Source organism: Typopeltis vanoorti, chromosome 1 (genome assembly GCF_054136105.1).
Source record: "Typopeltis vanoorti isolate ZY-2024b chromosome 1, IOZ_Tvanoo_1.0, whole genome shotgun sequence".
NCBI lineage: Eukaryota > Metazoa > Arthropoda > Arachnida > Uropygi > Thelyphonidae > Typopeltis > Typopeltis vanoorti.
The window spans coordinates 134,763,603-134,788,650 of record NC_143549.1 but is presented as its reverse complement, the minus strand read 5'-3'; the positions used below and the strand labels follow the sequence as shown (position 1 = coordinate 134,788,650).

Genomic DNA, 25,048 nt, shown 5'->3' with positions numbered 1-25,048 from the left:
GAAAAATAAATAATACTGGGATTAACTCAGGACACGCTTTGTCTGAGCCTTGGTTGAAGGAGGGAAACCTTCAATAATAAAAATCAATAAACAACAAGCCATTGGTTGAAATGTGGATAACACATGTTCACTTGAAATCTGACAAAACAGCAAGGGAAGGCAGAAGCAATAAAACTGTATTATTATTCACGTCATCCCTCTTTTTTTTAATTGTCATTCTGCTACTACAAATTTAGTGGCAGAATGACGAATAATAAAAAGGGTGAAGTGAACAACAATATAGTTTTATTGCTTCCGCCTTTGAACATTCTGACGATATATATATATGTTTTTTTAAGTCTCCATTTGATTTCAATAATTTTTACTTATTCAATTTTAATTTTTGTATAGATAAATTAATTAAATAAAGATATTTTTTTTAATTAAGTCTGCCCACAGACCACCTGTGGTCCGCAAACCACAGATTGAGAAACACTGGTCTATACGATTGGAAAGTATGATTAAAGGAGGGTGTGCACATATTGTTGAGGTGTATGTAGTATAGGTTCTCCTTAAATATTGTGCTGTTCCACTAGTTATTTGTCAACATAGTGTGTTCTTAAGTATATTGGAAATGACTTGAATTCATGAATATGTAAGTTTGTGGTTTAGCAGTTCCGTAGAAATCTTCCAGTATTGAGACCATGTTTTCAGACATATCATGAGTTTAATAAAATAAACAAATATAACCTTACATGTTTCATAAGTCATCAGACTTACATTGTCAGAGTACTGACAAAAGCCACACACACACACACACACACAAAACTGAAAAGAAAAAAAAAAGACTAGAAACAGTTAATTACACATAATAGATGTTATCGCAACTTCACGGTTGGTCCGTACAAACATGTAATCAGAATAATAAAAAAAAACTGTCAAATTATTACAGTAATTAATGAAGACATCCAAAATATCCATAACTTCAATATTAGTGTTGGTTTTGTAATTTCTGAATCCTTTTGTAGTATACTTTTATTTTTAAGTTTCCTTTTAAGCTTTTTCAATAGCCTGCAGAACATTTTGCTGTGATGATATTTATGTTATCTTTCTGTAGTCTGTCCATAAATTTTCTTTAGCAACTTTTGCATGGTCTGCTATCATTTACATTGTCTATATTGGTAATGTTAAGCTTAGTTCTTTACATTATGCAGAAAATGTTATCTTCTAAGTAAATCTTAAGAGACTGCCTAAATTAAATAATTGCTGTGAAAATAGTCAGTAACATTGAATATAACAACTGCATATTTACTGGAATACTTTATATTTTTTATAATATTGAATCCATACATGAGTGGTATAATAATCTCTAACACATTGCCCTGTGTGAGTGCAGGTCACTGTTAGGAAAGAAGAAATTGTTGACATTTTTTGAACAGTTGGAGATTATAGTTGTTGTGAACACTTCTTGCATAAGGCTGTTACAAAGACTTAACTTCAGTATTAGTGAAGTGTAGATGGGGGGGGGGAAGAGAAGAAGCATGTTTGATATATTTGCAGTTGTACTGAAAAGGGATGATGCTACTCGCCCAACAAAAAGTGAAGAAAGGTATGGTATTGTCAGCTCATTTGAATAGTGTCCATGAAATAGTGGCTCCATCACCCTTCTCGTGATATTGGATTCACAGTATTGTTTTTTTTTATGCAGCTTCTGCTTTAAAGTGTTATTCATCCATTAAACTCCCATACAATTTATTCTCCTAACTGTTGGGATGCAGTCAGATGTAGCTTCCTTCAGACATTCTCTGACACTTTTCATGCTCTGTTGATTCTTCTGCCATGCAGTTTCTCACATCAAAGTGCTGCTTCAAGCTGCTGCCTTCTCATTTTATTATAATCACTTGTGTTATAGTTCTACGTATGTCTCTTCTTAGTCAAAGTTTACACATGCATTATTACTCTTGCGAGCTGGTTACATAGGACAATTTATATACAGATTCTCAGACAATGTTACTAGATCCAGTGGTCATGTGCTGCTTGAGCTATATCATGTAATTCTACAAATTATCTTTCCCTCAACTTGCATGCATTCTCCTCCCTCCAGTTTGTGTCCCATTAGTTGAAATCACCCATATTGACATTCCTCTTTGTATCCATCAAATTAAGGTCAGTGCAGTTCATAGTCTTCTACAGATTGTCCTGATCTGTAGCAGCATCTACTTATGTATTTTTTCATATTAACTTCTGTTTCACACCAAGCCTTTAACCCATCTGTATTATTACTCATGCTATCACCACCATTAAAGATTTCTACTCTGTTTGGATTTAGCTCCTCTGCAATCATTGGCAGTAGTTCACTATCCTTCTTGTCTTGTGTGTCTTCCCTGAATATACTTAACCCACCACATTTTATTCCTGTAGCAACATCCTCCTCTCCCAATCATGTCTAGCTAATGCCAATATTTTTGGTTCCACTACATCTACCTATGTCAAGAACCCTTAACCCTTTTCGATGTGTCTGGCATTATATGATCATGATGGAAAGCCATCAGGCTGATTAGTATTCTAGTAACTCTTAAAACATTACCCATTTAAATAGGGAACAGGAGTTGATTCCTCAACCAAATCCCCACTGTAATTCTATAGTTTTCACTTCTCTTTTCATGAACAAATTAGTCTCACCATACCTTGGGATCATCCCTGACTTTCATTTTCTCTCACTCTGTATGCCATTACACTAACACAGCTTCTTAATGTAACACAAAAACACACATCCGTAGATGCTATCTTTCTGAAACGTTTTCATGTTGCTTCTCTAAAATGCAATACAATATAACAAATTTGCCTATATACTTTAAAGGGCATCCCTGGTGTAGAAACACTGGTTATTACTGTGATTAAATATTTAAAACATAATTTATATATATTCAGCCATCATAAAACATTTAAATATATATTTAAGCACACAGATTATAAATTAGTTTTCACTACCAATCACATCTAGATATCCTTTTAAAACCCACCAAATTTCACTCATACAGGGAAATCTTGGAATACCACGATGTGGTATACAAATTTCCTTGTTAATGCAACTGCAAAGTCACTTGCACAGGCTCAACAATCAGATTGCTATGGTTGTGGTTACAAGATAGTTTTCATGACTGTAATGTGCCCATTCCCAAATATTTAGCAATAAGAAGAACAAAAAACCAAAAACAATAAAAAATCAAATACTGGTAAAACTGAAATCACGATCCAGGTGTTTGATAAGAATCATATCCTCAAATCAAAAAAAAGCTACTGTACTTGACCTTCAAAATAGTGAAACTATGTTAAGAATTTCAGAAATCATAGCTGTAAGATGTGATAGCAATTCCATAAATGTCCGTCGCCCTTACGTGATCTCAGAGAATTGGAAACTTCACTGTATTCAAATAAATCTGAGATTTCCATCAATAAGACCATTAAAAAATTTGATGCAACCATAAAAGTCAATTTAGTACAAACTTCACCTTTTATTTTTTTTCTCTCTTCCTTTGAAGATGACTCCCAGTCAAAATGGCCCATATACCATAATTTTTATATTTTTTGTTCATTCATTCTTCATGGAAGGTCATTATGTCACACAGTGTGTATTCTGCTGTTTTATATATATTAAAAAACAATCGATATATTTTTATCTTTATTTCATTCCCTCCTAGTAAAAAAAAATTTCCATGCTAAGCTTTTAAATTCCTTTTGTAAATTATCATTCTTGTCAGTTTGTTTCCTCTTGTAATTTATTATTCTTTTAAGAGGTTGGGGTATGAGTTTATATCCCAATGTTGTTCTACCAAAATTATGTCCCAAAAATTTTAAAATCAACAAATCAAGAATACGAAGATCTTCCTTAAGGTATGTCTAAAAGCATCTTTTATGTTATCCCTGGCTATGGTATATCTAAAAGCATCTTTTATGTTAATACATGGCTGAATATATGTTTTAATATTTAATCACAGGAATAACCAGGGGTGCTCCTTAAGAATATAGACAAATTTGCTGTATTGTATTTACACACATCCATTCTTTCACAACACCATTTACACATCTGGTTTACTTGACTGTTTCAAAATTAATAGTATGCTACTTGAACTATTCATATTCACTCAGCCTAAATTTCTCCAAGCATCTACCCCTTCATGAGAGGCACCTGTTCATGGTGGAGGGGGATCCCACAATGGTGGTACTATGGCTCTTTTCATTCTTCCTCTTTTCCTATACGTCCTGTGTTCTTTGCTCTACTTCTCCTTAGTCTTTTTCACTCTCCTATCTTCCACACCATTACCACTGGGATCAAATGCCATACTCATGTTTACCATGTGGTGTGACCTGTGAACACCTGGAAAGAGGGATCCTGGTAGTCTCACTCTATTTTGGACCCTGATTCAGCAAGATGGGTGGTGTTATGTCTCGACTTCGTCCCTTTTATTTATATTTATATTCATATTCGAGGTTTCTATTATCTATCACTTAAGGACATCAGCTATTCTGTTGCCGACAAATTTATAATTGTTTAAAACGACTGCGCCAGCTGGCAACTGAATTCTGATACACAATCAAACAACTCAAAATATTAAAGGAATCACGTGATTTGTAGTCATGGTTCCCCCCCCCCCCCCTTTTTTTTTTTTCCTTTACTCATGCAGGTCCGAAAGTTTAATAAGTGGTAATTCAAATCTCAGAAAACAACAGACTCATGAATTTTGGGTTAAAGAAATACATTTATTTTAAACATTTGCATATATACATTTTATGTAATAATTTCAATACTAAAGAGTCTGAACTCCTCCCCTTTTAAGTTAAGATATCCAAAATTTCTACTCCTAAATTTAATCTAACAATCCCACACTCTCTTTTGTGTTACTGTGTTCAGACTCGGTTAATCCACACAGAGTTACTCTGTTCCTACATATAAAAACAATACGTGCACATAGTTATATACAATCCTTGTGTAGAGCATATCAGACATATTCTGCCTTGTAATGTAACATTGGATAATATTCTTATTTATGCTCAGGCTTTATCCTCCCCCAACTTAGTTAATATTCAAGTAATTTCTAACATAATATCATAAATGTTTCTTCCAAAATAAACAGTTCGAAGGTTTGGATCCTTTCTCAGCATAAGCTTAGAGTGGCACTAGCTTATAAGACATAGACAGATTAGTCCCAAACAGTCCTTTAGGCATTATATGAAAGTTAAACATGTGGAGCTCCTTAATTCCTTGGTTCCTATTCCTTCTTTAGTTACTATTCAAAATGAGTATGAAAGCTTATACATTACCATTCTTGTCTTTTCACGGAGTTGCCGAGACTTCCTTGATTACGCTTCCACGTTTTCTCACCATGTATTCTCATGGCATCTGCGACTTACTTCTATCATTTTCGAAAGGTTCCGTTTTCGATGACTACACATTGGCATAACTAACCAACGGCTCTTTACTGGAATTCCGACCTCATTTCTTCGGTGACTATACTCGGCATGGCACGTACAGCAACAGGGAGATTGTTGCTGGGTACCGGCGGTAAGCTTCAGCAGCTATCCAGGACTTGGATCAGGAATGCAGGAACAGAAAACAAGAGAGCGATTGAATCTCGCACTGGACCATATATTGTAAATGCGAGCGTCCTCTCTTAATGACTACGTCATGCTCATAGCGGCGGCCAATTGGTCACCGCAACTCCGAACTGTTTTGACATGGCTCTAATACATATATCATCTTATATACATCTAATAATAACATTTCAGTACTGATACATTTTTCCTTGTTAATTTTTACACAGACATTATCAACTTTAATTATGGGCTTCTCAAAATCACTTAATATCTACAACTAAAGATGGTTAGACATACTTCTGAGTGAGTATATATGTACACTATCTTTTTAGCTTTTCTTCTGGAGGCATAAGTATGTCCTTATCCTTACATCTAATCGTTACCGTGTGTTGGGTCGGAAGCAGGATGACGCACCAATAGTGAATCAGCACTTTTTCCGACACAACAGTGGTCTGGATGGCCCATTCAAGATCAGTTGGCTGGTGGACTTGCCTACAAGTGTCAGTGGTGTTGCAGTAAGTCTTCTTTCCTGTGCAAGTATATCATTTGGGGATACCCCCATTCTGCTCTCAGGCATAGTCATAGCATATTGGAGAATGGGTGTCCATGTGTGGCTCTATGGTGCATGAGAAGCTCTATTGCTGAACCAATTTCCTTTTGAGAATGAGTACATCCTCATGTTTATCAGAGATCCTCAACAAGTCGTAACCAAGTATACAAACTATTTGCACATTAATGGAAAACAAAATCAGAGACAGCAACTAACATACCAGCATTCTTAATTATATATATCCACCAGCTGAATGTCCACTTGCAAAAATGTCACTCTTCTTCAGAAGGATTTGGAAGGGCTCTCAGGATCTCAAAAATCTGTTAAAATCCTTGCAGAGGATATTCTTTTTAACACAGCAGTCTGCACAAAATCAGTACAACTTCTTCATGCAACATCTTTTTTCTTTTTTTGGGGGGGGGGGGGCTGTCATAGTCATTTCCTTCCCCCACACCAAATTTTTCTTGAGGAGTAATATCAGAGTGGGACTTCATAGATGTTCCTGACAAGGAGATATGCTCCAAACTGAAGGAGTACAGTCATAAGGAATCCTCATACATAAGGATGGTCAACTCATTCTTACTAGGTATATACACTGAAACTCCTGAAACATTAGTGAAAGTAGGGTATCTCAACTCTTGTTAAGAGCTCTGTTGCTGCATTAAGTATCAGAAGTATGGTAATTCTCAGGCTGCCTCTCATGGCTCTGCCACCTATGCTAGTTGTGGCAGTAAAGAGCACGAGAACAGACTAGGTCAAAACACTGAAATGCCCTAATTGTGTAGGAGATCACCCAGTTTACTCCTGAGCATGCCAAAGGGCAAAAAAGAGATTTGAAAAATTAAAACCAAGCAGAGCATCCCTTATTAGGAGATGAAGCAATATATCACAAAAGTAAGCAGCCACAAACAACATATAGTGGTAAACCCTGTCACATCTTAAAGGCAGTTGTAAAGATAATGTCAAGACCTTAACCCATATGACTGTCCTACCTTCTCACAATTACAACATCCCTGAATGGTATGTGCTATCTCTATAGTAAATCAAAGGAAAAATCGACATGCATTTACTCCTGATGATACACCAAAAATGGTTCCACTATAGAGAATTTATTGATAAAAAAAAAAAAAAAAAAAAGGAATATGCTTCAGAGAATCATTATTAGGTGGGATGGAAATCTCTGATTTCCTCCACAAGAAAATAAAACCATTAAATGAATGGCATCTTGGATATTTTTTCCTGGGGAGGAAGAAATGGACATTGGCAATTCACACTTTCCCAAAAAGAAAAAAATCCAAGGTCAATGAAATCAAGACCTCACATCATCAGAAGCTAGATTACTTCACCAAAAATAAATAATGAAAGTATTTCTACAATGGAAATTTTGTGGATTCAAAACATTAATGAATTGGGGGCCCTTTTGCAGAAATGTGACCTGTGTGCCTTTGCCTACAGGAGACATACATGAAGCCCAGTGATAATCCTGCACTACAAAATGTTACTCTCATCCTTAAGGACAGGACAGGGTATGGACATATCCATGAAGGAGTTACCATCTTTGTGGGCAGCCCATATCCCTTTCCAGCAAGTCCCACTCAACAGAAACATAGAATCAGTTGCAATCCGTCTTTCAGTTTGATGTCTTATCACAGTATGCTTCATTTACTTACCTTCTAGTGCAGATATCTCGCAGGATGACCTTGAAGACCTCATACTACAGTTCATCCCTGTACTTTTAATGTGAGATTTAACGAGATACAACATTCTATGGGGTAGTACCTTCACTAACATCAGAGGGAGGGTTGTAGAGCATATGCTCAACAACAATATCTCACTTCTTAAACAAAGAAAGCAATATCTTCTTCTTCCATATCTCTACCGTGAACATTCACTGCCATTTACTTAACTGTCTGCTCATCCTCCTGCTTTTCATTGTTTCAGTGGAAAAGTGATGACAAGTTGTGTGAGAGTGGTCATTTCCCTATAATATCTACTTTTCTTAATTGGCAACCATATATTACATCACAAATATCATAATATAAAATAAAGCTGGCTGAGTGACTTACCTCCTCCTTAACAAAATTTGATTATGCGACAGTTCGCTCATCTCTTATCAGTGATGTTGTGAATCATGTGACAGTGAATTACACAGACCATCACAAATGCAATATCTAAAATATCTAGTTGATTTCCACTTTTCCCTAAACCATGATGCACCTCTGCTTGATCCAAAGCCAAGTTGGAATTGAGGAAAATGAGCTGTAGATACTGAGCTAGGTCAGCTCATTTTTCAAGATACTCACCATCTGTCTGCCTCCCCTATACTGATTACAGACAGATTATAAGACAATTTTTTTTTATCCCATTGGCAAGTATTATTAAATAAAGAGAGAGACTGAAATCAAACTCTAGTAGTCCAGTCTATGCAGGGACTGTAAAGAGGAAGTTGTACTTTTTTGCATCTGCATAGATTATTGGTCTCAAAATTTTTGTGATTGCACATACCTGTACCAATAAATATAATGCATCTCACAGTAGAAATGATACATCATCTCTTTTATCTACCTAAGGCACTTTTAAGCTAATATGAACAAGATACCCACCATCTGTCTGCCTCCCCTATACTGATTACAGACAGATTATAAGACAGTTTTTTTTTTATCCCATTGGCAAGTATTATTAAATAAAGAGAGAGACTGAAATCAAACTTTAGTAGTCCAGTCTATGCAAGGACTGTAAAGAGGAAGTTTACTTTTTTGCATCTGCATAGATTATTGGTCTCAAAATTTTTGTGATTGCACATACCAGTACCAATAAATATAATGCATCTCACGGTAGAAATGATACATCATCTCTTTTATCTACCTAAGGCACTTTTAAGCTAATATGAACAAGAGCTTTCTAGTCCAATCAATCAGCAGCCAAGTTATTTAAATTTCTATAAGTGTTCAGACCACTTATACACTTAATGTTTTCATTTCCTTCCAGGTCTTTCGGACAGTATCTTTCCTTCTACTCTTCCATTTTGGAAGATGTAAGGAAACCTTTTAGTAGGCATTCTATACATATGTTCCTACCACTGTAGTTTTTCTCTGATTTTTGTTGGTAGTCTAATTCTTCTTGGATCTCCTGATTGGTTTTGATTGCAGTTCATGCTGTTTTATTTTTGCTGTTTGTTCATTTATTTTTTATTATTGTTCTATTTTTTTTCAAACACTTGTGTTCAAAGCTTGTCAACTTTGTTCTTTCTTCTCTTTGATAACCCAAGTTTTGTACCATAAAGAACTGTGGTGATTACCATCAAACTATATACTTTAGTTTTTAATTCTTTGGAGAGATGCATATTTTTTTCCCATATATTTAAGTTTCGTTATAACAGGCCACCTGATTTATTCTGTGTTTAGTAGTTTCTATATAATTTAGCCTCTCCATGATCATAGTGCCTAAGTAATTGAATTTTTTAACCTGTTCCTGTTTATTTCCTTTCACTTCTAAGTTAAGTTCTTCTCAATTTCTGCTTATTGCAATTGCTGTTTGGTTTTTGGCTTTGGTTTTACTAAACTTTATCTGCATTGCATGGCCTGAATCATAATAATAAATATATCATTTATTATTATGATATATTTATGTTTATTGTGAGAAATCAATATAATTAATTGATAAAATTAACTGTATTGATATCATGTTCATTTAGAACTCTGGCTCCAACATTTTCACTGCAAGAGCTTCTCTATGTATGATTCCATGAATAAATTTTACATAAGGTACTGCCTTAAGAACTCTAGCCATAAATCCCTTTTCTTTTCTAATTAAAATGGCACTTCCTCCCTGGTCACTTATACAGTTTTCCTATAAAATTTTATTATTGAAGAAATCATTTACTGCTGAGAATATATCTTCTCGAGTACATCTTGTTCTTTTGTAGCTCACAAAAACACAATTTTCATGTATTTCGTTATTAAAACAATATCTAACAAATACTAAAAGTTGAGCCATGCCAGAAACACCTGTGCTCTCATCCAACTTAACAGCAAATTTTCCACAGTGTGTCATTGTTTTGTTACTTGTTTCTTCAAATCTTCAGCAATAATTTCTGTCAGTGTCATTTCCTTTCTATTCCTGTAAGGACATCATCTTCTGTTAACCACTTTTCACCAATTCCAGTAATCTTCTGACAAACTAAGGCTATACTGCCACCAAGTCTCTCCCTTTCTTTCTGATACTACTGGCATTTAGAGAAACATCAGTGAATTATCAGTATTCCTATACATATTGTTTCCTCAAGACTCCACTCAGTGATATACCATTCATCTTCCCATCTTTCAAGTGGCTATCTGTGTGAGGCCACCCTTACCACATTCTACCCTGGCAACCTAGTTTCCCAATCATTCACACAATCATTTGCCCAGAGAATGAATAGAAGTCTCTCCAAATGGCTGCATCCTTCCATGTTCGAATGCCAACCATCTCTTGCATAGAGCTCTCTTCTATCATTCAAATGCACTCCAAGCATTCCATGTTTCATATCCTCCCTTTCAAAATATTTTGCAGTTATGTCATTCGTTCATTATTGTTTCTCTTTTCAACTCTGCATTATCATATCTAGAAAAACTCTCATCACCCAGTTCACTCTATCTATCAGGTCATTTATACCAACCATTATCATTTCATCCATGTTTTCACCTTGCTTTGTTCTCATAGTCACAATCTCTATAAGTCATCCAGGCATTCTAATATTCTATTCTATTCTGAATCTTAATATTCTATTCCAAACACCATGAATCATTGAATTTCCTTGTATCACACTCCTTATTGCTCCATTTATTCCTTGCTCACTTGCATTCCACTCTCTCTCTCTCTCTCTCTAGCACTCTTCATTCTTTCAGTTAACTGTTTCTCATGTCTCTATCCCTTGCTCATGTACCCTAATTTCCTGTCTTTCCCTGGTTCTACCACTCTCTCTCTCTCTATCTCTCATTCCCACAACTTTCTCTAACTTCTGTTTTGTTCACTTCACATAGACATCAGTTAGCTTTCAAGCCTTCTAATTTCCCCTCTATCCTCTTCCACTCATATTTCATACTTTTCACTTGCTCTTCAAGTATCTTACCTTCACTTGATATTCATGATTTCCTCCTCACCTTCTTTACCCTTAATCACATTACTTGTTACTCTCTCTCTCTCTCTCTCTCTCTCTTCCCCCCCCTCCTCACTCACCCATTTCTGAAAATCCATCACTAGCTACTAAAACTGGAGATACTAATGCTTGAAATTACCCAATGCTTCTTCCCATTGTCTCCATTTCATGCAGATTTGCACTCTTCCATCTCTTACTTTCTGCATTTTTGCTTGACAAGATATCTGCCACCACTGTATCTACAAAATTTCTATAAGTTGTGCAAAATGTAATCTTTAACTGATGGCATGGTAACAACTGCCATAATTGAAACAAAGAAATAATCCAACACTGTGACAGTAAATAAGAAAAAACTTCAAAATTCAAACTCTCTTCACTTAGTGTACTAATTTATAATTTAGACTAGATTTACTCTAAATTTATAGAAAAATTACTAATCAGTAATATCAAAACTTGCTTTTTTTTCTTTTTCACCTTGCGATTAGTAGTACTTCTTTCTTCACCCTCTAGTGGCATCCTCCTTATTACTTTTTACTAGAAATATTTAATGAGATAATTCTCGTATGATTTTTGTATAGTATATGATACTCTGTTCTTGTTTATTCGAGAATATTATGATTCTTCCATACAAAAGGATTACAGATGTTGTTACTTTCAGCCAGTCTAATGACAGATAAAAATTCAAAATAAATTTGTGGATGTTGTGAGAATAACCTATTTTTCTAATTTGTGGGTTTATTATTGTTATAATAGCTCAGTTATTTATTTTTAAAAAAGTAGGTTTGATTTTATATTTTTGTAATTACTCTTTTTATTATTATTATTATTCAGGCCTCCATGGAGTCAAAAGACTCATTGCAGGAAATCCTTCCTAGGAAACACAGTTTATCAAGACTCATCGTGGGAGGTCCCTCCTAGGAAACACAAAGTCTATCATACCACTCCTTAAACTCATTGACCATTCTCATTCTCACCACTCTATCAGGCAATGCATTCCATGGTTCAATTATCCTCCATGCAAAGAAACCACTCCTCACCCTCTTGCTCACAGTTTCCTTTTGTAACTTCCAGGGATGGCCCCTTATCATTACTCCTTCCTGCTGTTCAACCAAGCGAAAGAACTCCCCAGTGTCAACCCTGTAACCACATCTCAACAGTTTAAAAGTCTCAATCATTTCACCTCTCCTTCTATCCACCAAACTCTGCAGTCTACATTCCCTCAACCGATTCTCATAACTAACATTGTACAGTCCTGAAACCATCTTTGTTATCTGCCTTTGTACCCTTTCCACAGTTAATTTATTCCCTTTAAATCCTGGGGACCAAATCTGAGAACAATAGTCTAAGTGTGGTCTGATCAGGGTCTTATACAAGAAATGATAACTCTTTTATCTCTGCAGGGAAGTGTCCTTCTCATTATTGCAGCAATCCTCTGTGTTACCTTCACCACCTTTGCAATATGTCCCCTAAATTTCAGGTTTCTATCAATCATCAACCCCAGATCTCGTCTCCCCTACTTCCTCCAGCATAGCTCCTCCCATAGAGTATGCAGCATCTCATCGATATGTCCCAGACCTCAAGACCTTACGTTTTGCTGCATTAAACTGACACACACCCTATCATTCATTTGCCCATCAGTCTAGCTTATTCAAATCCTCTTGCAGGGCTACCACATCTGCACTATTACTAACCCTTCCCAGCTTCACATCATCCGCAAACAATTGAATATCTCCCTGCAATCCACTGACAATGTCATTGACCTAGGACTGAGCCCTGTGGGACCCCACTTGTAACCCTCTGCCTCCTTGAAACTGCCCCACCTTACACACCTCTCCTATCGGACAGCCAATCCTGAATCCAATTGACCAACCCGACATCCGAACCCATGTGCTGCAACTTAAACATCAGCTTATCATGTGGCACTCTGTCAAATGCCTTTGCTAAATCCTAGAAAATGGCAGTATATGCCTTTTCCTCATCTACTGCTCTTGTAACTTTATTATAAAAGGCTAGCATATTACTAAAACAAGAGTGCCCCTTCACAAATCCATGTTGACTCTCACAGATAACATTACCCTCATCTGCCAAATGCTGTATACGGTCTCTCACTAATTTCTCCAAGTTCTTAGCAACTACTGATGACACACAAACTGGCCTATAATTAGACACTTCCAGTCTGCTTCCAGCCTTATGCAATGCCACTATCTTACCTTCCTTCCATTCCCTGGGTACCTTTCCAATAGCTGGACTTTCATTGAAAAGCCATCAAAGGAGTTGTCAGTTCTTTAGCACATTCTCTCAAAACTCGTGGTGAAATACCATCCAGTCCCACAGCTTTACTGACATCCAGAGTACTGAGTATTTGGAACACACTCTCCTCCTGCACCTCTTAACCTTGAACCTGCCCTATCCCTGTACAGTGGTGCCTTGGTTAACAACGGTAATCCATTCCAGGATTACCACCGTTAACCAAAACCGTCGTTATCCAAGGCGCGATTCCCCATAAGATTTAACTGAAAATCAATTAATTTGTTCCGGCTCCTCCCCACATCCATAGTACATATTGAAATTGCAGATAAAACTCATTTAAAATGTCATAAAAATATGGTAAATATCATTTATTTATTATACAGTATATGTATTTGCTACAAAAAAATTAACATTAATAAAATTAATTGTTCATGAAAACAGTTTTTAATTATCAATCTTCACCAGAAGGACAATTGGGCTCACTTCGGAATTTTTTGACAAATGGACCTGTAAAAAACATGTCTAGGGTTGTTTGCTTCTGCCTCTTTTTTAAAATGTTTCTGTAAAACTGCATGGACTTTTCATTAAATAGATCTGCAGTTCTGATAACCTCAGATTTGGTGGATTCCATTTCATAGCAACATTTTGAACTTCCTTCCACTTTGCCAAAACATTTTTGATTTCAGCAGTAATAATTTGTTCTTTCTCTCCATCCTCATCTTCAGAAAAAATTTCCATTTCCTTTTTTTCACATTGCTGCTTGAAAAGTTCTTTTAGCTCGTCAGTAGTTAACAGTTAAATTCAAAACCTGCAATTTTTGACTTAGTGCATTTAAGGTGACGATATTAGATACAGCACTTACCGTAACATACACTGATTAGCAGCTTATAGATACAATGATTATTATACAGATGAAATTTGATTTTGCCTTTTGATAGCGAACGAACAGTGACATGCACCCGCCAATTTATTGTCTATATGAACCAACACATAAAAAATAAATGCTTAAATACTCATTTTCATCATAAAACGCATTTATAACCACAAATTTTAAAATAAAGCACAGTGCACTACAAGAAAAGAAACAATAAATGGAAAACGTAAACAACTGGCTATGATGGGTCAAACATATCTGAGCTTCACAGTTATGCTGCATGGCTGTTCTCTATTTGACAATGTCTTCCTCCACTTGTTGAGTGCGATTGGAAAATTCCGGTTTTTTAGATCGGATAGAGGTTCACATAATCGAGAGTCGTTAACCAAGAGATTTTTTTCTTACAGCCACTCGTCATTAACCAAGTACGTTGTTATCTGAGGCTGTTGTTAACCAAGGCACCGCTGTAGTATTAAAATTTACTCCACCAGGATGAAATACTCCAATAAAGTGTTCATTGAACAATTCCACTATGTCCTCTGCATCAGTCACTCTTTTCCTATTTTTATCCCACACTGTCATTCTTCCACAATCATTTCTCCTCCTACTGGCCACATAGCTAAAAAAAATTCCCTAGGATTTTCTTTGGATCTTAGGGCCAATCTCTTCTCATATTCCAGTTTCGAGTTCCTTACCACTAGTCATTCTCCCGGCCTGTGTCTTCTTCATGCATCTGCTCTTCACCTGTCTCCTTATATCTCTTCCATAGCCTCTTTTTTGCATGCAGTTCCTGTTTAATATTGTTTGTCATCCACTTTACTCCAAATTGTGTCCTCTTCTTCACTTGTGGAATACAGCTTACTATTGCTGCTAACAAATATTCCTTCACAATTTTCCAAGCACTAATGATATCCCAGCATTCCAATTCCTCCCTCCATGAAACATCTCCAAGTTGACGTCTAAGACTATTATAATCACCTGCCTTATAATTCCACATATGTTCCCGTCTCTTTGATACTCCTGCATGTCTATTCATCTTCCAAGTCAAAACCACATGGTCACTCTCTCCAACTGGTGAGAGAGATGTCATCTCAGTTATTATCAACTCTTCTGATGCTATGACCAAATCCAAAACTTTTGAACCTCTTGTTCCCACTATTACATGTTATCTAAGACATTTCTCCCTCAAGAATTCCAGAAATTCCATTCCCTTATTGCTACATGCATTTTCCTCTCTCCAATTTATACTGTTTTAGTTAAAATCTCCCGTAATAATCATTCTTCTTGCACTTGCCAAGCTCAACTGTCTAAACATCTCCTGGTCCCCTCCCTCTGTGCTCCTTGGTTTGCAGCAACACCCCACTAAATATCCTGGCTTGCCCATCTCTATCTCACACCATATGCTTTTAAAATCATTAGTGTCACTGCCTTTCAAAGCCACCACTCTTAAAGGACATACAGGGTGTTCGGGATAAATTTGACAGTTTCGTAAGGAAAAAGAAAATCTTCTTTGTATCTATTAAATTTAATGAATTGACAAAAAAACATTACAGGCAGAGTTAATTACAATACTATCAACAAGATTTACTCAAAATAACCACCATTAGCATCGATCACAGCTTCAATTCTGCTTCGGAACCTCGAACAAGCTGATGCTACAGTCTCCCTGGTAAGGGCCGCAAAAACTGTTTTAATTTTATCCATTAACTGGGCTTTTGTATTACTGGAAGTGCGATTGGTGTCTTTTTCAACTGCGCCCCATACAAAATAATCCATGGGGTTAAGGTCTGGGGAGTTTGGAGGCCAAACATTTGGACTGGTGAAGTCATAGAAATTTTCAGACAACCATTTTTGACTTTTCCCAGAGGTGTGGCAAGGGGCCGAATCCTGCTGCCATACATACGGCCTACCATTGGCTACCCTTGTTATCCAGGGCTTGACTACAGTTAGCAACTCCACGAACAAAGCCCGAATTCCAATGCCAGGGTTCTTCAACACCTGTTCCTGCAGATTTGCGAGGAATTCTGCTGTACGAACGCAATCAGATCGTCTGCTAGGGATCTTTCTTCTTGCTACATCCTCGTAGTCACCATTGCAAGTCTCTAGTTCATGCCTGATTGTTTTTACTGTATTCAGGGAGCATTGGGCAGCAGTCGTAATATCCTTATTTTGATGGCGGGCACGAATCATCATGATACAAGTTATTCTCTTCCATGATTCAGGTGGGTTTCAGCTATCCATCCTTTCTGACATCTTGTATATGAATGAAGAAGGGTCCAAACTTTTAAATGAAGAGAAGTGTGTGTTAATACATGTAACTTACGGAAAAATATAATTAATTATAAATATGTCAAATTTATCCCGAACACCCTTTAAGTTGTCACTTATCATAAGCAGTACTCCACCACCATGCTTTCCCCTTCCTATCCTGCTGAAAAATGCTGTACCCTGCTAACTTCTGTTCCTGTTATTATATCCTCATCTATCAACCACATCTCAGTGATCCCAATAATCTTTGGCCAGGCTGATACTATCAGCGCCACCAATTCCTCTCCTTTATTCTGGATTCTCCTGGCATTCTCCTATTTCTATATCCAGCATTATCCTCTCTAGACTCCACTGGGTTCAGCGTTACCTGATGTCGTCCCCCTACTCCTAAGTACCCATTCCCACAAGAGGCCACCCCTGCTACCATCCACCCTGGGCATTCTAGTTTCCCTGCATTGACTCGTTCAGAACAGTCTCTCCAGATGCCTACATCCTTCCTCATTCAAATGCAAGCAGTCTCTCGCAATAATCAGTGTATGTTTGAGGATAAAAACCCTCCAAGCATCCACATATTCCAATCCTCTCTTCTAACACATTCTAGCTATTATGTTATTGAATATTACTGCTCTTCTGCTCAGCTCGTCAATATCATACCTAGGCAACATGCACACTATCTTTCCTCTCTGCATCATCTTTTGTACAACCTCAAGCAAGAATCTCATATTTCTCGCTGCCCAATTTACATTACCTCTCAAGTCATTTGTTCCTACCATCACAATCATCTCATCCACCCTTTCACCCCTCTTAATTGCCATAGCCACACTTTCTATTGTTTTTCCAGGCAAACACTCCTCACGCATCCTATCTTGAACACCACGGATTATTGAGTCCCTATTACCACCCTGTTCCTCGATTGCTCACATCCATCCCTCACTCTCTCTCCTCTAACACGTTCTTTCCATGTTCCCCTTACCTGCCTTCCTGACATCACTCTATCCCTGGTTCCAGTGCTCCCTCGCATTCTTCTCATTCCCTCTCTACTACTGTTTCCATTCTCTCCTCTTCTGTCCTTCCCATAACTCTCTATCATTCCTTCTCTTCGACTTATCCTATTCTCTTTTCTTCTATCATTCACATAACTCTCTTTCTCATTCCCTCTCTTCTACTGTTCCTATTCTCTCCTCTTCTATCATTCCCATAACTCTCTCTCATTCCCTCTCTTCTGCTGTTCCTATTCTCGCTCCTCTTCTACCATTCCCATAACTTTCTCTCACTCCTACTCTGATTTGCCATACATTCGTCTCTTCCATTCACCTAATCTTGTTTTTCTCATCTCATTCCCTAGACATTCCACCTGCTCTTTCAGTTCATCTCTCTCTAAGTCGGCCACTGTTATTTGCCATTCATCATCCCAATTGAAACCATCTCCAAAAATTTCACAATCCTTCAACCTTTCCATACTCCCCACTCTCATTATTTTATTGATATTTCTCTCGCCCTCTATCATACCACTCATCTCTCTACATGGAGAATCTCCCACCTCTGACTCAACAAGGTCAGTTATAGTCATCTCTAACTTGCCAAGTTCCTCCCATTGCCCTGCATTTTGTGCATATACGTATTTCCCCTTCTCTTACCTGCCACATATACAACTGCTGGGACGCATACATTCCACAAGTCCCGCATGCTACGAAATCTTGTATGATATCATTCAAAATGGTGTCCTTAAATGGGGAGGACTTGGCGATATGCCATTTGCAGTTTTAACTGCCGCTGCCGCCATTATTCAGAATAATGTCGCAGAACTATTACAACTAAATGCTAAATAAGTATAAGGGAGTATAACTATATAAGTAAAAGTACAAACAAATATAAACAAAACATTTAAGTATACTAAATATAAATAAAATAAAACTAAATAATGAAAGCTTATGTTATCTTAGTTTTCTCTTCCACAGGTATGCATCTGATTCTGACTCCGTTTTCTCGGTAACCAAAATAAACAATATAGCAACAACAACTAATTTCAAAAACAACCACTGAAGGACACTCGTATTCCAGAAAATAACGTAGCACAAATCTCGACAGAAGTCAGACTATTCATCAATTAAAAAGCACTTTAATTGATGAATAGTCTCAAATTCCCTGCCACATTCTCCGGCGACTTTGTAAGAAAATATTACAAAATATTTTCTTGAATTATATTTATTTTCTATTTTAGGAAAATCATATTTCATGTTTATATACATATATGTTATATATCCTGTGTTGCTTTTTCTATTTTAGTTTGTTATGACAACAGTATGTGCCACACTTCCTGTGCCTGCAGGTGTTTTCATTCCCATATTCAGAATAGGTAGGTGTAACATGCATATAAATATTTAGTCAGAGTATGTTGTATGATATTGCCATGTTTTCATCTGTGAAGATTGGGAAAATTTAATTGACTACTTAGGTGAAATGAAATGATATAAATATTTTAAGATCGCTAAAATACGATACTAATAGAAAATACTTTCTTTAGCAAGAGATGATTGTTGGGTTTAATTATGAATAATAAGATTCCAAGAAATTATATTTTTGGTTTCATCATCTGTCCAAGTGTGAAGTGATTTCATGACTGGGCTGTTTGTATATAGAGGCTGATGACTTCGCATCACTGGCCTTAGTATATCCTGTAATGCAAAGCACATATCCTTACAGACATGTATAACAGTGGCAGCCCATACATAAGCACTGCGACACTGCAGCATCCCCAAGGTAAAAATGATAAAATTAAATTTTCTTTGTGTTTATAAATAATAACAATGCTTACAACATTATATAAATGCAGTGCAACATGTTCAAGGTTACAGCTTATGTTTGGACATTGAATAGTTAATAATTGGAATTGTTCGATTAACGCTTTAGATTACGAAACAAATGCACTGCGATCTAAAGCCGATATTCCTTTTCACTTGTCATTGCATTTATGTCATTCCCACACTGCTCAAAACGGCAGTGTATTTTTAGTATGCTTTAGTGCCTTATTTCTGTAAGATATGAAACGTTTATTATTGGTGTGTGTGTGTGTGTGTGTGTGTGTGTGTGTGTGTGTGTCTGTCTGCATGGTGAACTATTTTTTGTAAATCTTATTTTATTTTGTTAAAATAACATATAATTATTTATTTATTATAGATATTAGGCTGAATTATGATGAGTGTCACTGTTGAAATTATGAAAAGAATAATATTTTTTCAATTATCATTACACGAAACAAATGCACTGCGATCTAATGCCAATATTCGTTTGCGCTTGTCATTGCACGTTACGTCATTAGATACACTGCCACTTGGGCAGTGCATCTTATGCCTGCATTCGTTATTTCTGTGAGATATGAAATGTTTATTATTGGTGCATATTCGTGGTGAACTATTTTTTTGTAAATCTAATTTTATTTTGTTAAAATAACATATAATTATTTATTTATTATAGATACAAGGCTGAATTATGATGAGTGTCACTGTTTAAAATATGAAAAGAATTATATTTTTTCAATTATCATTACACGAAACAAATGCACTGCGATCTAACGCGATATTCATTTGCACTTGTCATTGCTATTGTTACGAAACTTTTATTATTAATGTTTGTTTGTGGTGAGGATGAAATATTTTTAATAAAGCAATTTTTAATATGTAAATTTATTTATTAATAAATTCGTTGCTGATTAGGAAAAAAAAGTTTTTTGTATATATGCAGCACCCCCACTTAAAATTTTCACCGGCCGCCACTGATGTATAATGCTGTGCATTATGGGAAGGGTTACTACCCAGACTTGTTTTGACCTTTATTGAGGTCTCATCAGTGGGAGCCAGACCCAGAATAGATACCAGGGTTGAAGTAATGCAGACGTCATATTTCCATATATAAGTAGCTAAAGGTGTCACACCTTATTACTAAAATACTCTGGATTAGAGATAAGATACTAAGGCAAGTGATGTTAAGTCATTAGCTTCTATATACAAGTTTCCCAGTTGTGAAGTTACTTCACATACAAGCTTTGTTTGCTGACACTTGGATAAAGGATTAAACCAGGAATATATAATAACTTCTTGACATCTTTAATTTATAGCATAACTAAGTGGAAGAATTTTCAACATCTATCAAAAACATGTTACACTCTCATAGTATGCTATACACCTCTTGAGAGTATATATATCAGGAAAGTGATGATGATAGTAAAAAATAATAAATATCTTTTATAAAAATATAATATAGAAACATAATAAAAATCCCTTAGTCTCTCACGGTACTAATGTAACTATAAGTTTACAACCTCTCATGGGTTGAGAGTCACATAAAAAATTCATAATCATGCTAATTATGTTAATATCATATGAAAAAGACTTAATAATATAGGTTTATTAGGTTTCTTAATAAATGTTTTTTAAAATAATTAGTTCTTGATCCCTTCTCAAGTAATTTCCACAGCTTATTTTGTTTGTCAGCCCTCTGCTGATGATGGGTGGTATGTTGGTTGAGCAGGCCTCCCGTGATAACCACTTTGGATGCCTTGAATTGTTTGTACAACAGCAGTAAAGCTAATCATAATATGATATGGTCATTAGAGGATGATTTGTGGAGTGTTAATACGAGCATTTGGCATACTAAGGAGTTTTTTTTTTTCAGGAAATATTTCATAATATTACTGATCATTTTGGTGGCTTTTCTTATTTTTATACGTGAATAATTGAATGAATATTCGTGTTTTTCAAGTTTTGTTACATGTATATTGTTTAAGTGTAGTATTTTACATAATGTCATCCTTAGTACTAACACACGTCTTACATGTGTTTCTCATCTAGGTCATTATTTTTTAGTAGATATTAACGATTATTGTTATATATATTTGATTATTTTTGACTGTGTTGTTTAGTTAACTATTATTAAATGATATACTTTCTGAAATATTTTTTGTTATGGCCGCAATGCATATGAGAAAAATGGTGACGAAGACATCAATGTTGTCTGAACAATGTGCAGGATTTAGTGCAATGTAGTGTATGCTAATCTATTCTCAAGAGTGAATGGTTTGTGGCACGAGAGTGAGAATGGAGAACATATTTGATGCAAATATTTCATTAGCAAGTATAAGAAATGCGAGTCACGAAAGAATGAAGTGGCTGATAATAATGATAATACAAGGCAGGATTGTCAAGGTGTTGTGGAAAATGTAGTGGAAGCCGTGAATGATAGTGCACAAACTTTCATTCGTATTTTGTGCACTATCATTCACTGAATGAAGTAGTTGAAAATAATAATGTAGATGATGATGATATGCTAGCGAGGAAAGAAATCGCATGCTTACACAGACTCCTTCAGAGGACAAAATGTGCTCGAGCAACTGGAGAAATGATTAGTGTATGTGTGTGTGTGTGTGGTACAGAAGGACGAAGAACGATGATAACAGGAGATTCGATGATAACAGGTATAATTAATGAAAAAGTGATGAAAGCATGTTTTCCAGGTGCGAAGATAAAGGATGTTAGTGATGCTGCAAGTATGCAAAAGAAAGAAGCAAACAAGTTAATTGTTTTGGCTGGCACAAATGATTTCAAAGGTGAGAAATATGCAATGAGAGAAAATATGAAAGAGTTGCAAGTGGAAGCAAAAATGCAGAGCAAGAAAGTAAAGATTCTGAGTCTGCTACCTCAGTATGATAGAACAGAACCGAGAAGGGCCATGATTGTCAATAAGAAGATTTATTAAGGAGGAATAGTGTGCAGTTTATTGATGTATGGAGTGAATTTGATGGACAGAAGGACTTATATATGCCTGACAGACTACATTTAAATGGTTTTGGAGTTAATGTTCGAAGAAAGTGTTGATTAGTGAGAGCGTGGTAGTGCAAAACCAGGAAAACTGGAGATATTAAGTTGGATGAAATCAAGCACATGTCTGACCACCCCTGTAATAAATGAGCATGTATATAGTAATATTTATGCAATGCCAAACAGGATTTCACAGGTTTCAGATTTGAATGGGTTGGTAATGACATTACACAAGGGTAACTATGGGTACAAAGGAATGTTGAAATGTGTGTACACAAATGCAAGAAGTATCAGGAATAAGGGTGAGGAGTTTTTGGCATTGGTCAGCTCAACTTGGCCAAAAATTATAGGCATCAGTGAGACCTGATTGAATGAAAATGATATAGTTACAGAGATAGAATGTAAAGGATTTTCAGGGAGGATAGAATGAAAAGGACGTGGTGGGGTATTGCTAATGATAGTTGAAGAATTGGAAGTTAAAGAGGATTTTAGGTCTGAGGGAAATGGTTCAAATTAGGTTATCTGGTGTGAGATAGAGGCAAATAGAACAAAATACTTTGTATGGTGCTGCTATAGACGGGGGGGGGGTCACAGAAAGATGTAGATGCCACATATTGACAGATTATCACAATGAGTGTAGGTCAAACAATTAATATGGGAGACTTAACTATGGGGACATCGATTGGAGGGAGAAAAGGGGTATAGCAAAATGGAAGTGGGATTTATACAGTTGCTAATAGGATAATTACATGAAACATGTTATAGCAGAGACAAGAGGTTTGAGTGTTGGATCTGATAACAGCACCAGAAGATATATATTCATAACCAAATGGGGAGAGTTACCATGTGATCTTGTTATGGAAAGCTGCCAAACATGTGGAATTATTTGACAAGAAGGGGTTTATGTTCAACTATAATACTGGTGGTTATGAGAGACTCTGTAGTCATCTAGCCATGACTTGAGAAGCTGCAAGGTAAGAATGTCAGTAGTGTATGGCAAGCACTCAGAGATTGCTTGAGAGTAGCAGTATCAGACTGCATATCCAAGGTCAGGAGGATAAACAAAGGTGTAATCAAGTGGATGATTAGGGATGTAAAGCAAGAGCTGCAAAAAAAGAAAACATTGTGGAGGGAATATAAAGAAAAAAGTGATCACCATACTCGTGAGCAGTACACAGTGGAAGCAAGAAGAGTGGTCAGTATGGTAAGAAAGGCCAAATAAGGCTATGAAAGAGAATTAGCCGAACAGGCCAAAATAAACCCAAAAGAATTTTCTTACTATGTAGCAAGTAAGAGGAAAAATGATTATGGTATGATGACTGTAAACAATGCTAATGGTAGGAAGGTGACTGAATCAAAAGAAATAGCTGCGCTGCTGAGTGATCATTTTGCAAAGGTATGTCATCCAGATGGTGATTTTATAGTCCCTGATGTTACAGAGATGCATATCAACATTGAGGTAGATGAATAAGATGTGTTCATCATATTGAAAAATATGAATGTGAACACAACAGTGAGACCTGGATGGCAGATCAGCCTGTGTGCTATGCGAACGTGCAAGAGAATTAGCATTACCTTTGGCAAAGTTGTAGTTGATCTAAGTCTCAGCTCTGGCAGGGTTCGAAGGGAGTGGAAAGAGGGTAAGACAATACCATCGCATCAAGGTGGCTCCATGCCAGAGGTAGAAAACTATAGACCAATTAATATATCAGGAGTGGTTGTTGAAGTATTGGAAAAGTTGTTGAAAGGTAAAATACAACATTTCGTGGATAGGGATACGATACTCTATAGTGTGCAGTATGGCTTTGTTAAGAGTGGATCCTGTCTTAGTAATCCATTCACATTTTATAATAAAGTGACAGCAAATTGGCTATACCATGATATTGCTCGACTTTGCCAAGGCATTCAACAGAATACCACACAGAAAACTATTACGAAAACTGGAGCAAATGGGAATGGATATGGGGGGTAGCTGACAGATAGACACCAGAGAGTAGTATATGGTTGAGTGTAATCTATGAGAATGATGGTGACTAGTGGAGTACCTCAGAGTTAGGTACTTGTGCCACTATTTAATTTGTATATATCAATGACATAGGGAAAAGATTTAAGAGGGAATATTCAGTTATTTGCTGATGATGCAAATGATAATTTGCATCATCAGCGGGCGCTATTAGAGGGCGCTAGTGGGTCAAGCGCTACGAACGTGCTTTGAAGAGCTCCTGATTCAGATAAGTTTTACTAGGAATAATTAAGTATATATGCATAATTGTTTAAGTAAGAGCGGCTGTAAACGTTGTACGCTACCGATATTATTAGTGTGGGGTTATTTTTTTCTTGCTTAAACTAAATACGAAAACGTTAATATTAGACCTAGTAACCTGCAGAGAAAAAAAATGGCGGCTGCATTGTCATTCCATGATTTTAATTTGGATTTCAGTAGGTTCGTTAAGTGTGAGGTCTGTTATATGTATTCCTTCGATTACATAAATGATTTGTGGATGTTTAGTGCGGATGGAAGAAGGGTGTGTGCGAAATGTGACCTGAACGAGGAATTGATGAATGCGAATATGAAGTTGATA

The 25,048-nt window shown here is 36.3% G+C and overlaps 1 protein-coding gene across 1 annotated transcript in view; it reads left to right on the top strand.

The window, feature by feature from the left end:
* The window catches only part of LOC150110452 (chloride channel protein 2-like), a 528,627-nt gene that overhangs the window by 315,126 nt on the left and 188,453 nt on the right, over window positions 1-25,048 (top strand). The window contains exon 13 of the mRNA XM_090399378.1: window positions 18,940-19,009. Within this exon, the coding sequence (XP_090255504.1) occupies window positions 18,940-19,009 (70 nt within the window). The remainder of the gene's footprint in view (window positions 1-18,939; window positions 19,010-25,048) is intronic.